At 39.2% G+C, this 14,264-nt stretch overlaps 1 protein-coding gene across 10 annotated transcripts in view; it reads left to right on the forward strand.

The window, feature by feature from the left end:
* The window catches only part of ATXN3 (ataxin 3), a 36,172-nt gene that overhangs the window by 8,593 nt on the left and 13,315 nt on the right, over window positions 1–14,264 (forward strand). For 3 of the 10 annotated variants that reach the window (XM_047738372.1, XM_047738373.1, XM_047738371.1), the window contains exons 4-9: window positions 1,943–2,028; window positions 2,423–2,489; window positions 8,114–8,201; window positions 9,454–9,586; window positions 10,404–10,570; window positions 12,107–12,203. In XM_047738372.1, coding sequence (XP_047594328.1) covers window positions 1,943–2,028; window positions 2,423–2,489; window positions 8,114–8,201; window positions 9,454–9,586; window positions 10,404–10,570; window positions 12,107–12,203 — 638 coding nt within the window. Of the gene's footprint in view, window positions 1–1,942; window positions 2,029–2,422; window positions 2,490–8,113; window positions 8,202–9,453; window positions 9,587–10,403; window positions 10,571–12,106; window positions 12,212–13,131; window positions 13,187–14,264 lie in introns of those variants that run through there. The other 7 variants (XM_047738375.1, XM_047738374.1, XR_007128828.1 and 4 more) reach the window with 5 other exon arrangements.

The following is a 14,264-nucleotide window of genomic DNA, read 5'->3' on the forward strand; positions in this document are numbered from 1 at the left end:
TTCATGGTCAGTGTAATGATATGACCTTCAGAAATTCCTCCAGTAGATGGTGTCTAAGAGTATATGATTATTAAAAAAAAAAAAAATGAGGGACACCTGGGTGGCTCAGTGGGTTAAGCCTCTGCCTTCATTCAGCTCAGGACATGATCTCAGGGTCCTGGGATCAAGCCTGGCATTGGGCTCTCTGCTCAGCATTTTGCCCCCCCCCCCACTTGTGATCTCTGTCTGTCAAACAAATAAAATCTTTTTAAAAAAATAAATAAAAAGTAAAAATGAGCTATAGAGCACAAGAAAAAAAAATTGGAAAAAAGTGTAAGATTATACTCTAGAGTACTAGATTTTTATAGAGATAAACATGAAAATTAGGATCGTAGACGCTTCACTTTATTTTATTTTATTTTATTACTTTTTATTTTTTATTTATTTTTATTTTTTTTAAGATTTTATTTATTTATTTGACAGAGAGAAATCACAAGTAAGCAGAGAGGCAGGCAGAGAGAGGAGGAAGCAGGCTCCCTGCTCAGCAGAAAGCCCGATGTGGGGCTCGAACCCAGGACCTGGGATCATGACCTGAGCCGAAGGCAGCGGCTTAACCTACTGAGCCACCCAGGCGCCCCAACTTTTTATTTTTTTAAGTAGGCTCCATGCCCAGCCTGGATCCCAGTGTAAGGCTTGAACTCACAACCCTGAGATCAAGACCTGAGTTGAAATCAAGAGTCAGACGCTTAACCGACTGAGCTACCCAAGTGCCCCAGAACCTTCATTTTTAGAGTAGGGCTTTTTGAAAGGAGACTATTTAATTTACATCTGGATGCTGATAACTATAATTCCAATAAGTTGCAGTATTTCATGCTTCCTACTTGTGTAAATTTGAGAAGACGCAACACCTCACTGCCTTCCATTTAAATCCACCTACCAGGATTGGATTCCTTTATTATGGTCTATGGCTTCTGCTGGTTTTCTTTTTTGCAACTTAAGTCTCCCCTTGATTCTGTGGGTGATTGTACATGTCCTGGTGAGATCTTTCATCTTCTCTTTGGGTCTTTCATTCTGTTTCTGACCCCTGAGAGGTTGAGAGGTGTGTCCAGAGTTCTTTCAGAAGCTCTCATGAGGAGTCCATTTATACACATATCTCTGTCGCACTCCCCTGTGCTGTCCTGCTGGACAGCGGCCTATCCGCCCAGCGCTCCATGGTGGCCTGCAGCCCTTCGTGGCTGCTGCAGAACTGGAGGAGGCCGGGGCAGGCCCAGCACCTGCCGTTGCCTGTGCGTGCAGGGCTGCTCTTGGTGCCTGCTCACGTGTGCCCACTGCACTGCGTTCACTGTGTGTCGACGCAGGTATGTGCTTCACTTCCCGCTCCGTTGGCTGCCTTGGAGGGCAGAGGGTGAATTCTCAGAAAGCTTTTTGTTTTCTCAGTTTGAAGTAATCAGGTATGTTTTTTGGGGTTTTTTCCCCCTACGAATTACAAACCCATGATAACAGAAGCTTAAATTCTGAAAGCTTCCGTTGAAATTCCCAGAAAAAATTCTTTTTAATAGAATTTTTATCACTACTGAAACCTCTAGACAGTGAGTTGAATATAACTTTTCTAAAACAGGACCCGTAGCCCCCAAATTATTGCATGTGTATATTGGACTAGTTTTAAGAAAGAATAGTATCCACTGGATAGAATGTACATCTGGATTTTTGAGGCACTTCTATCTAGGAATTGTGTGCTTCTCTGGAACGTTCCAGAAACCTAGTGTAAATAGCACTCTTTTAATGCTATGTTTGTTCTTCTGTGGATTCAGTGATGCAGCTATACACACACTTTTTAAAAAACCATAACCTTCTGGGGAAAATTATATATAAAATATAGTTGTTTATACCCTAACATGCCTACACTACTTAAATTTGTAATTGATGGTTTAGCTTACGGAAAGTTGCTATTTTTTTTTAACAGGTTATAAGCAATGCCTTGAAAGTTTGGGGTTTAGAACTAATTCTCTTCAATAGTCCGGAGTATCAGAGGCTCAGGATCGATCCCATGTAAGATTTTATTTTGCTTTTCCTAAATTTGATTTTTAAAGTTAAAATTTCTTAAAGAAGAAATGTTTATTCTGAATGCTTTTGTTTTGATGATCCCTGTTTCATTCCCTCGGTTTCCCATTACATTTTTTGGGGATGTCGTGAACATCTGCCCACTGAGCCTTCCCCACACCTCAGTGTTGGAGCTGATCTTAAATGCTGTGCGAGGCCAATGTGTGTGCCTGGCACCACTAATCTGTAGAGAGATTTTTACGGTTTTGTAATTTCTTAAAAACCAGTGATCCCTAACTGTGAGCATAATCCTAATGTTTTTTATAATACTTGCCAGTAGATAAAGTAAATGAATATGAACTCTACTATTTCAACTTGTGTATGTATCTTTTTCTTTTTCTAGAAATGAAAGATCATTTATATGCAATTACAAAGAACACTGGTTTACAGTTAGAAAATTAGGGAAACAGGTAATGTTTCTCCCCTTCCCTCTCTTTTTTCTCATTTTCTCATTTTGCACTCCATTTGCAACTATAATGTAAAGGATTGGTACTTTAAAGGTGAAGAAACTTACCAGTAATGTGTGTATATGGTATGGTTTCAATCTTGATAGATTTGCTATTTCTTTTTTTTTTTAATTGAAATTTTACTTATTTGACAGAAAGAGACAGTGAGAAAGGGAATATAAGCAGGGGGAGTGGGAGAGGGAGAAAGAGGCTTCCTGCTTAACAGAGAGCCTGATGTGAGGCTCGATCCCAGGACCCTGGGATCATGACTTGAGCTAAAGGCGGACGCTTAACAACTGAGCCACTCAGGAGCCCCAAGATTTCCTATCTTAAAAGACAGTATCAGTTTCCTTAGGGCACCTGGGTGGCTCAGTTGTTAAGCTTCTGCCTTCAGCTCAGGTCATGATCCCAGGGTTCTGGGATTGAGCCCCGCATCAGGCTCCCTGCTCTGTGAGAAGCCTGCTTCTCCTTCTCCCACTCCCCCTGCTTGTGTTCCCTCTCTTGCTGTCTCTCTCTCTCTCTCTCTCTCTCTGTTAAATAAATAAATAAATAAAATCTTAAAAAAAAAAAAAGACAGTATCCGTTTCCCTTATAGATTTATTTATAACAACTATGCAGAGTTGCCTCTTGAACAGCATGAGTTTGAACTACATGGGTCCACTTACACATGGATTTTTTTTTTTTACAGTAGACTACTGTAAATGTATTCTCTGTATGGTTTTCATAGTAACATTTTCTTTTCTCTAGCTTTATTGTAAAAATAAGTATATAAGGGGCACTTGGCTGGTCGTAGAGCATGCAACTCTTAGTTTCAGAGTTGCGAGTTCAAGGCCCATGTTGTGGATGGAGACTACTTAAAAAAAAAAAGGTACATAATACATTATACAAAATACGTGTAAATTGTTCATGTTAGCAGTAAGGCATCTAGTCACCAGTAGGCTATTAGTAGTTGAGTTGTTTTTTTTTTAAAGATTTTATTTATTTATTTGACAGAGAGAGATCACAAGCAGACGGAGAGGCAGGCAGAGAGAGAGAGAGAGAGAGGGAAGCAGGCTTCTTGCTGAGCAGAGAGCCCGATGTGGGACTCGATCCCAGGACCCTGAGATCATGACCTGAGCCAAAGGCAGCGGCTTAACCCACTGAGCCACCCAGGCGCCCTAGTAGTTGAGTTTTTTGAGGAGTCAAAAGTTACATGTGGATTTTCAACTGTGGAAGGGGTCAGCACCCCGAGCCAGAGTCAACTGCACAATTTAACCTATATCATAAGAAAAAGTTTCTATTTAATACAGATGTGGTTGCTTTTAGTGGGTTTTTATGTGATAAAGATGTTAATCCAGTTAATGGTGACTTTTATAGATTTGTGTTTAGTGTATAATAGTGTCATGAAGCCTAAAACAACGTCCAACGTGAGTAAAATTTTTTCAGTTATGTTAGCTTTAGCATATCAGGATCATTCACATGCCAAAATGCCATGTAATACATATATCGACATGAAGTCATTTCTGGTTTTGGGTGGGGGGCAGTTTCAAAAAAGAATATCAAGAAATGTACTTAAGATATCATTTTTGTAAACAATAACCGAAGATCTTTATATACATGATACCACTTTTGAAACAATTATTTAAAGTCCTTTTTTTTTTAGAATTTAGAATTTTCAAAAGAGGGTTATTGTAAATGATCAAATATAAAAAGAAATGAACTATTGGTATGTTCAATAACATGGATGGATCTAAAAATAATTAAGCTGAGTGAAAGAAGCCAGACACAAAATACTACGTAGTGGATGTTTCTATTACATAAAGGTCTAGAAGATTCAAGCTAACCTATAGAGACAGAAAACAGATTGACCAGTGGTTGCCTGGGGATGAGGAAGGCAAGGAGTAGTGAGAGATTAGGTTTATACGGGGCACCAGAAACTTGGTTGTGGTGATGGTTTCTTAGGTGTATAGATATGTTAAACTTCAAATTGGACATTTTAAATGTGTGCGATTTCTTGCATGTCAGTTACATCCCCATAAAACTTAAAAAAAAAAAAAAATGATACAGGGCAGGGGCACCTGGGTGGCTCAGTGGGTTAAACCTCTGCCTTCGGCTCAGGTCATGATCTCAGGGTTCTGGAATCAAACCCCGCATTGGGCTCTCTGCCTGGCGGGGAGCCTTCTTCCTCCTTTCTCTCTGCCTGCTGCTCTGCCTACTTGTGATATTTGTCTCTCTCTCTCTGTCAAATAAATAAATCTTTAAAAAAATAATACAGAACAAAAAAGAAAATGAAATCAAGAATGAGTGCATTGAATTAAATCAATGAGATCATTCAAAAGCAGGAACTGTACTGCTACCTTTAAAGTCAGCTACCTAGAGGCAGCTTCATATGACATGGTTATCCCTAAAGGTCCCTCTTAAGTTACAAAGAGCAGGGAAGGCGCTGTGGCGCATTAGGGGTGAACTGAATGGGAATCAGCTCTAGGGAAAGACAATGGAGGATGCTGCCAAGATTATTTAACCTTTGGCTTTTATTTATATTTTTTTAAAAATGCAATTAAGTATTCCTTACTTTTTCTGTATAAGGTAATCACTAGATGTCTTTAAGATCTGAAAACTTAGGTCCCAGAAGTTCCTTTATATTGATTTGCATATAAACTTAACATCATTATTTTGATAGGTTGTAAAAATTTTAGTTCTTAATTTTTTTAAGATTTTATTTATCTATTTGTCAGAGAGAGAAAGAGTGCAAGAGAGCACACAAGCAGGAGGAGAAGCAGGCTCCCCACTGAGCAAGGAACCCAATGTGGGGCTCAGGCCTAAGACCTTGGGATCATGACCTGAGCTGAGGGTAGACGCTTAACTGACTGAGCCACACAGCCATCCCCCAAATTTTAGTTCTTTAAAATTGAACTTTAGGGTGCCTGGGTGGCTCAGTCAGTTAACTGTCCAAGTCTTGATTTTGGCTCAAGTCTGATCTCATGATTCGTGAAATCCAGCCCACTGAGCAAGGAGCGTGCTCGAGCACGCTTTCTCTTTCCCTCTGGCCCTCCCCACACACTCTCACTCACTCTCTCTTTCTTTCTCAAATAAATAAATAAAACTTTAAAAAAAAAAGTAAATAAAACTGAGTTTTCACATTTTAAATTACTTTATCTTTGATAAATATAAGAAATACTATCATTTTGATTTATCCTTGGCTCTAATTTCTATTTTTGTTTATAGTTATATTTCTCATTACATAGTCTTTTGTATGAGGTTCTTGTATTACGAAAAAGACTGGAAAAGTTTCTTCTTTTGTTCCTGTGTATGTTTTTTATTCCGGTGTAGTTAACATGCAGCGTTATATTAGTCTCAGTGTGCAGTATAGTGAATCAGCGACTCTACGTAACCCAGTGCAGCTCACAGTCAGTGTATTCATCACCTTCACCCGTTTCACCCATCCCTTCAGTTTGTTCTTTGTAGTTAAGAGTCTGTTTTTGGGGTGCCTCGGTGGCTTAGTGGGTTAAGTCTCTGCCTTCAGCCCAGGTCATGGTCTCAGGGTCCTGGGATCAAGCCCCACATTGGGCTCTCTGCTCAGCCGGAAGTCTGCTTCCTCCTCTCTCTCTCTACCTGCTGCTCTGCCTACTTGTGATCTCTCTCTGTCAATTAAATAAAATCTTTAAAAAAAAAAAAAAAGTCTGTTTTTGGTTTGTCTCTCTTTTCTTTGTTCCTTTGTTCTGTTTCTTAAATTCCACATATGAGTGAAATTTTATATTATTTGTCTTTCTCTGACTGATTTCACTTTTTTTTTTTTTGACAAGAGATCACAAGTAGGCAGAGAGGCAGGCGGGGGGTCGGGGGGGAAGCAGGCTCCCCGCTGAGCAGAGAGCCTGTGCGGGGCTCGATCCCAGGACCCTGAGATCATGACCTGAGCCGAAGGCAGAGGCTTTAACCCACTGAGTCACCCAGGCACCCCTTTTTTTTTTTTTTTAATGATTTCACTTATTATTATACTCTCTAGATCCATCCATGTTGTGGCAAGTAGCAAGGGTTCTTTTTTTTTTTTTTTTTTTTTTTTTTCAGATTTATTTATTTAGAGAGAGAGAGCATGAGTTGTGGGGGAGAGCCAGAGGGGGAAGGAGAGAGAGTCTTAAGCAGACTCTGATCTAAGCACAGAGCTAGACTTAGGGCTTGATCTCTGGACCCCCAGATCATGACCTGAGCCAAAATCAACAGTTGGAGGCTTACCCAACTGAGCCCCCCAGGTCCCCAAGATTTCATTCTTTTTTATGACTGAGTAATATCCCAAGTGTGTGTGTGTGTGTGTGTGTGTGTGTGTGTGTGTATCTTCTATCTTCAGCCATTCATGTGTCAGTGGACACTTGGGCTGCTTCCATAATTTGGCTCTTGTAAATAATGCTTCAGTAAACATAGAGGTGCATATATCTTTTCAAAGTAGTGTTCGGTATTCTTTGGGTAAATATCCAGTAGTGGAATTACTGGATTGTAGGGTAGTTCTATTTTTAATTTTTTGAGGAACCTCCATACTGTTTTCCACAGTGGCTGCACCAGCTTGCATTCCCACCAGCAGAGCACAAGGGTTCCTCTTTCACCTCATCCTTGTCAACACTTGTTGTTTCTTGTGTGTTTGATTTTAGCCATTCTGACAGCTGGTATCTCATGGCAGTTTTGATATGCATTTCTGTGATGATGAGTGATGTTGAGCATCTTTTCATGTGTCTGTTGGCCATCGGCATGTTGTCTTTGGCGAAATAAATGACTGGAAAAGCATTGTATCTGTCAAAATCCAGGAAACGTAATAGGTCATGATGCTGAGTCATTTTTGAAACTTCTGGATCTTGTGGGTTAAATTAGGAGTCCTGTGAAGTAGTGACTAACTGATCTTAATTACATGTGATAGGGGCTTAGTGATGTTTGTAAGATAATTGGTGATTATGAATTCTCTTTCTGGAATGTCTAGTTCTCTCACAACTGAAATCTTTTTAAATTTTATTTATTTGAGAAAGAGGGAGAGCATGTGCAGGAGCAGAAGAGGGGCGGGGGGAGAGAGAATCCTTGAGTGGAGTCTGCATTGAACCTGGAGCCGAACATGGGGCTCCATCTCATAGCCCTGAGATCATTACCTGAGCTGAGACCAAGAGTCAGACACTTAACTGACTGAGCCACCCAGGCACCCCTGAAATCTCTTGACCAAAATTATCAGCAGTGGGAAAATTTTGTATAGTTTATTTTTCTTCAGTATAATGTGATAAGGATTTTGTTGGGCCAATACTTTGAAAAAAGATTCAGTTATACCTATCAATAAAGATACTTTAAAGTACTGATTTAGTTTCTATACTCTTTTTGGGAGTGGGAGATTTAGAATTTATGACTTAAAGCACAATTCTATTTTTAAACATTTTTTAAAGGCATTTAATATTGATAAATCTGCAATGCTTATCTCAGTTCTTAAAAATCACATTATTACTTTTAAAAAATATTGGTTTAACAGTGTTTTCAGTATTTAGATAGTCTTAATATGTTTAGATGTGTTATATTCTTAACACATGGAACTTCCTTATTACTTATAATGTACATTAACTTAAATATTTACAATTTTTTTCCAGTGGTTCAACTTGAATTCTCTCTTGACGGGTCCAGAATTAATATCAGACACATACCTTGCACTTTTCTTGGCTCAATTACAACAGGAAGGTAAATAAAGACCTAAATTTTTATAATGTTATCTTTCAAAGTAGCTAAATAAAACTAGTTCTATTAGGTTTAAGTATAAAAAGAACTTTAGGGCAGTGAAATCATCTTGGTGAACTTTAATCTGTGATTTGGATGACACCGTCCAGGCAGAATTTTCACTGATACTTTGCGCTCACCTGAGGATGCTGCCTCCTTAGCAGCCCCACTAAGTGTAGCTTTTTTTCCTTCCAGACCCCACAGACCCCCATGGCTAAGGGTTGGGGGTGGGTAATCTTCCTGCTTCTCCTTGCCCCTCTTGGGCCACTGTCGTTTGCTGAAAACTCTAGCTCCTTTAAAATACCTGACCCTAAAAAATTAATTAATTAATTAATTAATTTAAAAGCTAAAATAAAACACCTGACACGAGTAAACTCTCCCTCCTTTTGCATTTATCTATGATCCTCCTTTCCCACAGAAGATTTTTTAGAGTCTGACTCGCTGTTTTCTCTCAACTTGAACTCCTTTTGTCATTCTTAAGTGATTTCTACATCAAAATAGGAACCACATCAGCAACACCTTGACTGTGTTTTGAGCCTTGGTTTCCCAGCTCCTGTTTTCAGCAAGGAGGGGGTTGTGTGTGTGTGCGCGCGTGAGTGTGTGCGTGCATACGTGCGCATAAGGTTGGAGGGGGTCAGCTTTTTCTACAGATGGTTCATTTTACCCATATTTCACATTATTACACACATTATCTGGCTGTATCCTTACAACAGCCCTCTGAGGAAGGTACCAGTATCATTAGTTTAACTGTGGCAAAAACTGAGATGTAGCCGATTATACTGATTGACCAAAGACCATGCTCAGTCTTGGAATTGGAAGAGCTAGGACCAAAACCCTGGCCATCTGATTCCAAATTCCTTGCTCTTCCCCACTCCTTTACCTGCCTTCCTGTTATCATTTAGTGAGTAGTCTCCTTGGTCACACGTTCTCTTGGTAGGGCCCTTTGCAGACATTATTTCATTTATTCCTCACAGTCGCTCTATGAGATGGCTATTCCCATCTTGCAGATGAAGAAAGTGGGGCTTCGAAACTTTCAGTAGTTTGTCCTAGATCACCCTGCCAGTAAGTGTAAGAACCATTATTTGAACCCAGGTCTTTCCCACCTTTCAGCTTGTATTCTTTCCACTCTGCTGTGCTGCCTTTCCATCTGCTGTCATTTTAAACCTATTTTTAATCTCTTACTAGCTGTTTTAGTGTATTTTTGCCTTTTTTTTAGGTTATTCTATATTTGTTGTTAAGGGTGACCTGCCAGATTGTGAAGCCGACCAACTTCTACAGATGATCAGGGTCCAACAGATGCAGAGACCAAGACTCATCGGAGAAGAACTAGCACAACTGAAAGAACAGAGGTAAAATTAGGCCTGCAGTATGGAGTATATGATAGTATTTCATCACAAGAATTACATTTTCTTTCTTTTTCTTTAAAGATTTTGTTTTTTTAAGTAATCTCTATATCCAGTATGAGGCTTGTACTCACAAGGCCGAGATCAAGAGCTGCAAGCTCTACTGACTGAGTCAGCCAGGGGCCCCAAGAATTACATTTTCATGCTTGCTTTGGGTGTGTGGTCCTTTTATTGTTGGTGATTTTTTTTCTTTTTAGACTTGTTATATTTTTAGTGAAGTTTTTTGGTTCAAACTTGAATCGATTCTTTGAATTAATTAGCTTAGATCCAAATCACAGCATGATCTTTTTATTTTTATTTTTTAATTAATTAATTAATTTATTTGACAGAGAGAGATCACAAGCAGGCAGAGAGGCAGGCAGAGAGAGAGAGAAAGGGAAGCAGGCCCCCCGCCAAGCAGAGAGCCCAATGCGGGGCTCGATCCCAGGACCCTGAAACATGACCTGAGCCGAAGGCAGAGGCTTAACACACTGAGCCACCCGGGCGCCCCAGCATGATCTTTATATTATGAGATGCTCTGCCAGAAAACGTGTAATTCTTGACTTACATAGACTCTTTGGGGGCAAACTGGCTGGCTCAGTCAGCGGATCATGTAACTCTCGATCTCGGGGTTGTGAGTTCAAGCCCCACATTGGATGTAGAGATTACTTAAAAATAAAATCTTAAAAAATTATTTAAAAAAGTTTTTCATTTATAAGTGTCTCTATTGTTCATCCAAACCAGGAAGACTGATCTGCAGTTACTATCTGTTTTTGTTCTTCAGAGTCCAGAAAACAGATCTGGAACGAGTTTTAGAAGCAAACGATGGGTCGGCCACGTTAGACGAAGATGAGGAAGATTTGCAGAGGGCTTTGGCACTAAGTCGCCAAGAAATTGACATGGAAGATGAAGAAGCAGATCTCCGCAGGGCTATTCAGCTCAGTATGCAAGGTCGCAATGTTTGGATGTGTACTTCATTTGTTGTCGAAGGGCTGATTCAGATCATTCTTTGTTCCCCTGGTAGTAAACGTACTGTTGGTAAAAGTTCTTTGACAGTTACTGCAAGAGCAGTAACTATGTACATACAGTCAGCTATTCTTTGAGCTTTCTTATAATACAAATAACTTTTTACAACCTAAATTTTGTTAGGACTGGTTATGTTTTATGCTGGTTTTTCCGTTTGGTTATAACAAATGGAAGCACAACAATAGCAAAACAATAAATGGAGCTTGACCTTCTTGGGCAAAAAGCAGGGAGGCCCTTCCCAGACCAGCTCTTCTGTAAATGTCTGCTGTTGGACACAAAGGAAGGCCTGGGCAGAAGATATTTAAAAGGCCTAATTTAGGGGCTGTGCAACTTAACAACCTAAGCCCACTTGGATGGGTCTACCTTGACAGTGACATAAGGAGAATGAAGATGTATCCCCCAGGGAGTCCAGGCAGAGGGAAGTGTCTGGGATATAGCTCAGCGAGGCTTCCTGAAAGGTGTGCGTGGGTTTTTTGGGCTGTTTTGTTTTCATCCAATTAATGTGAATTTGCCTGCTGCTTAATGAGATTACTCAATGGAATTTCTTAAATATCTAAACAAAATTGAAGTTATGTTACTATGAAGATTATCCTTTCTATCCTGAATTCTCCTGCCTCCTGGCACATCTTGGAGTGCTTCATATGTGTGCAATCCCACTTTTGATTAGTAGAGCCCTGCTCGATTAGCCCAACAATGAACAGATAGCAGCTTTTATAATTTTAGATATTTTGGGGACCTTCACTTTTCTTCCTGCTTTATTTCACCATCTGAGCAGGATCTCTGCTTGGTGCAGTTATTAAGCGAGAACAGGGACACACATTTCCTTGACTTGGTATATATAGCGTGCGAGTATTTTAGGTTAGAGGAATACAGAGAATGGGTTTCCAGTCAACCACTTTAAGTTGTTTCTAGTTGAAAGGACCCATTTGTTTCTAGTAAGTTAAAGAGGGCGCACACATGTGATGTTAATGGCTCTTCCTTCCAGGTTGGCTGTTGGGAGTTACATCCTCACATCCGCTATGTCACAGATGGGTGTGGACATGGATTATATTTGAACTGCCTTATTCAGATTTGTCCTTGAAAGTTTCAGAGCCTTTCTTATATTTATAGAATAGTAGCACAATATTTTTAAGAGGAAAACTTTTCAAAAACTTGTTCAAATAAGTATAAACATAGGGTTGCTTAAATTGGTAAATAAAGGGGGCGCCTGGGTGGCTCATTTGTTTAACTGACTGCCTTCGGCTCAGGTCGTGATCCTGGAGTCCTGGGATCGAGTCCCACATCAGCTCCCTGCTTAGCAGGGAGTCTGCTTCTCCCTCTGACCCTCCCCCTTCTCATGCTCTCTTTCTCTCTCATTCTCTCTCTCTCTTTCTCAAATAAATAGAATCTTTTAAAAAAAATTTTTAGTTTTTAATCTTTTTAAAAAAATTAGTTTTTTATTCTGTTTTCTTTTGTTTTCAGGTAGTTCCAGAAGCATATCTCAAGATACTCCACACACCTCAGATACACATCTGACTTCAGAAGAGCTCCGGAAGAGAAGAGAAGCCTACTTTGAAAAGTAAAGTAGTTGGTACAATATTAAAATTGCATATTTAATGTGTGCTTTGTCTGTTGTGTCTACAGTTTATACGTGTAGAGCTTTGGTTTAAACTATTTTATTTAGGATTCTCGCCTTTCAAAAGATTGGTTACCCCCTGAACCCTGTGAACATCTAAGTGTATTTTATTTTTAATTTATGATGAATGATCTGAAATGATAAGTAGTTTTAGGGAAAACCTTTGCCTTGATACCAATTAAGTTTATATGAAATAAGGTGAAGGAAACCCATTTGAATTTCAGTCATCAAAAGAAAATGGACCAAAGCAAGAACAATGCCTGGTGATCCTCTGGATATGCTTCTTGGTTATCTGACCAGCCCTGCAACGTTCTTCTATCACTTAGCAGGGCAAACAGCACTGCGGTCGGGAAGCACACTCCCACCTCAGACAGAGGTGGTGGTTCATTGTTCTGATGCTCACTTGAGGGGTTATTGCAGGCCTGTTGGCGTAGGGACATGGGGGCAAACCATGAATCTGAATCATCAGCTCCCAAAGCCCACCTGCTTAAGTGCTCTCAAATCAGAAAATAAAAATGTCATCCTTCCCAGTAATAACCATGCACAAGTTGTCTTCCCTTTTTCTTCTTTGAAGGATAAAACTTTATTTTAAAGGTTACACAGTAAAGTAAAGGTTACACAGATAGATAAATACTCAGATCCTCTGATCCCAGACCAGAAACCAGAAGGCCAGTGGCTGAATCTGGCCTATTCACTGTGTTTCATCAATTCTGAGATGTACGTATTTTCACATTTCAACATCTCCGCAATTAAGCATCTCACAATCATAATTGGCAGTATTAGAGGAATCTAAAATATTGGTGCATTTTACATTTGATGGTGTAATGAAGATAATATTTACTTTGTTTTCTGTTTTGTTTTTTTTTTTAAGTCACAGCTCAGAAGTATATGAAGGAAAGTTCTGATCAGCTGACATCCTCTTAATGTGAGATATTTCTAGTCTTTATTCAGTGATAGATTAATGGATTTAATTATATAAAATTTCAAAATAGTGCTTATTAGTGCTTCACTTCCCTTCAAATTTTTAATTTTCTTACTTTTTAATTTTGATAAACTTCAGATATCTATAAAAGTAGAGAAACCAGCAAAATGAACCCCTGTTTACTTAACGTTGCCCAGCTTTAACCAATGTCAGCACATGGCCAGTGTAGTTTTCTGTGCCCCCATCTCCCCTGCTTTCCCCTCTCCTACCACCAAGCTGGGATTATTTTGTGACATCTAAATTATTTTATCCTTTCATCCATTTTTGGGGAATATAGTGAAATGTTACTGTCACATTATAATATTAATAATTACCACATGATAATTGTTGGTAATTCTACAGTATCATCAAACATCTAGTTAGTGTTAAAAATAAGGGGCTCCTGTCTGGCTTAGTCAGTGAAGCAGGTGACTCTTGACCTTGGAGTTAAGTTTAAGCCCCACATTGGGTATGCATATTATTTATAAAGTCTTTTTTTTTTTTTTTTTAAGATTTTATTTATTTATTTGACAGAGAGATCACAAGTAGGCAGAGAGGCAGGCAGAAAGGGAGAGGGAAGCAGTCTCCCTGCTGAGCAGAGAGCCCGATGTGGGGCTTGATCCCAAACCCCGAGATCATGATCGGAGCCGAAGGCAGAGGCTTTAACCCACAGAGCCACCCATGCGCCCCTATGTATAAAATCTTAAAAAAAAAAAAAAAAAAACAACTCCAAACTGTTTAATTAGATAAAAACCAATATTCTAGAAAATTTAAGACATATCAAAATTAAAGGAAAACAATCCTAGCCTTTAAAAATTAATGTTAGTATTTTGACACATTCTCTTCTAGTCACACACATGTATATTGTATGTTAGTTACATCCATTTTCCCATCATAGTAAATAGTCTTTATAATAGGCTGTGTGGTATTTCATAAAATGAATGTATATATCATAATTTATATGTGAACCTTTGACTTTTACTATTACAATTAATAGTGCAATGAATAATGTTTGTACTAACCCTGTGGCTCAAACCTCTCAT

The sequence above is a fragment of the Lutra lutra genome, chromosome 7 (genome assembly GCF_902655055.1).
Source record: "Lutra lutra chromosome 7, mLutLut1.2, whole genome shotgun sequence".
Classification (NCBI taxonomy): domain Eukaryota; kingdom Metazoa; phylum Chordata; class Mammalia; order Carnivora; family Mustelidae; genus Lutra; species Lutra lutra.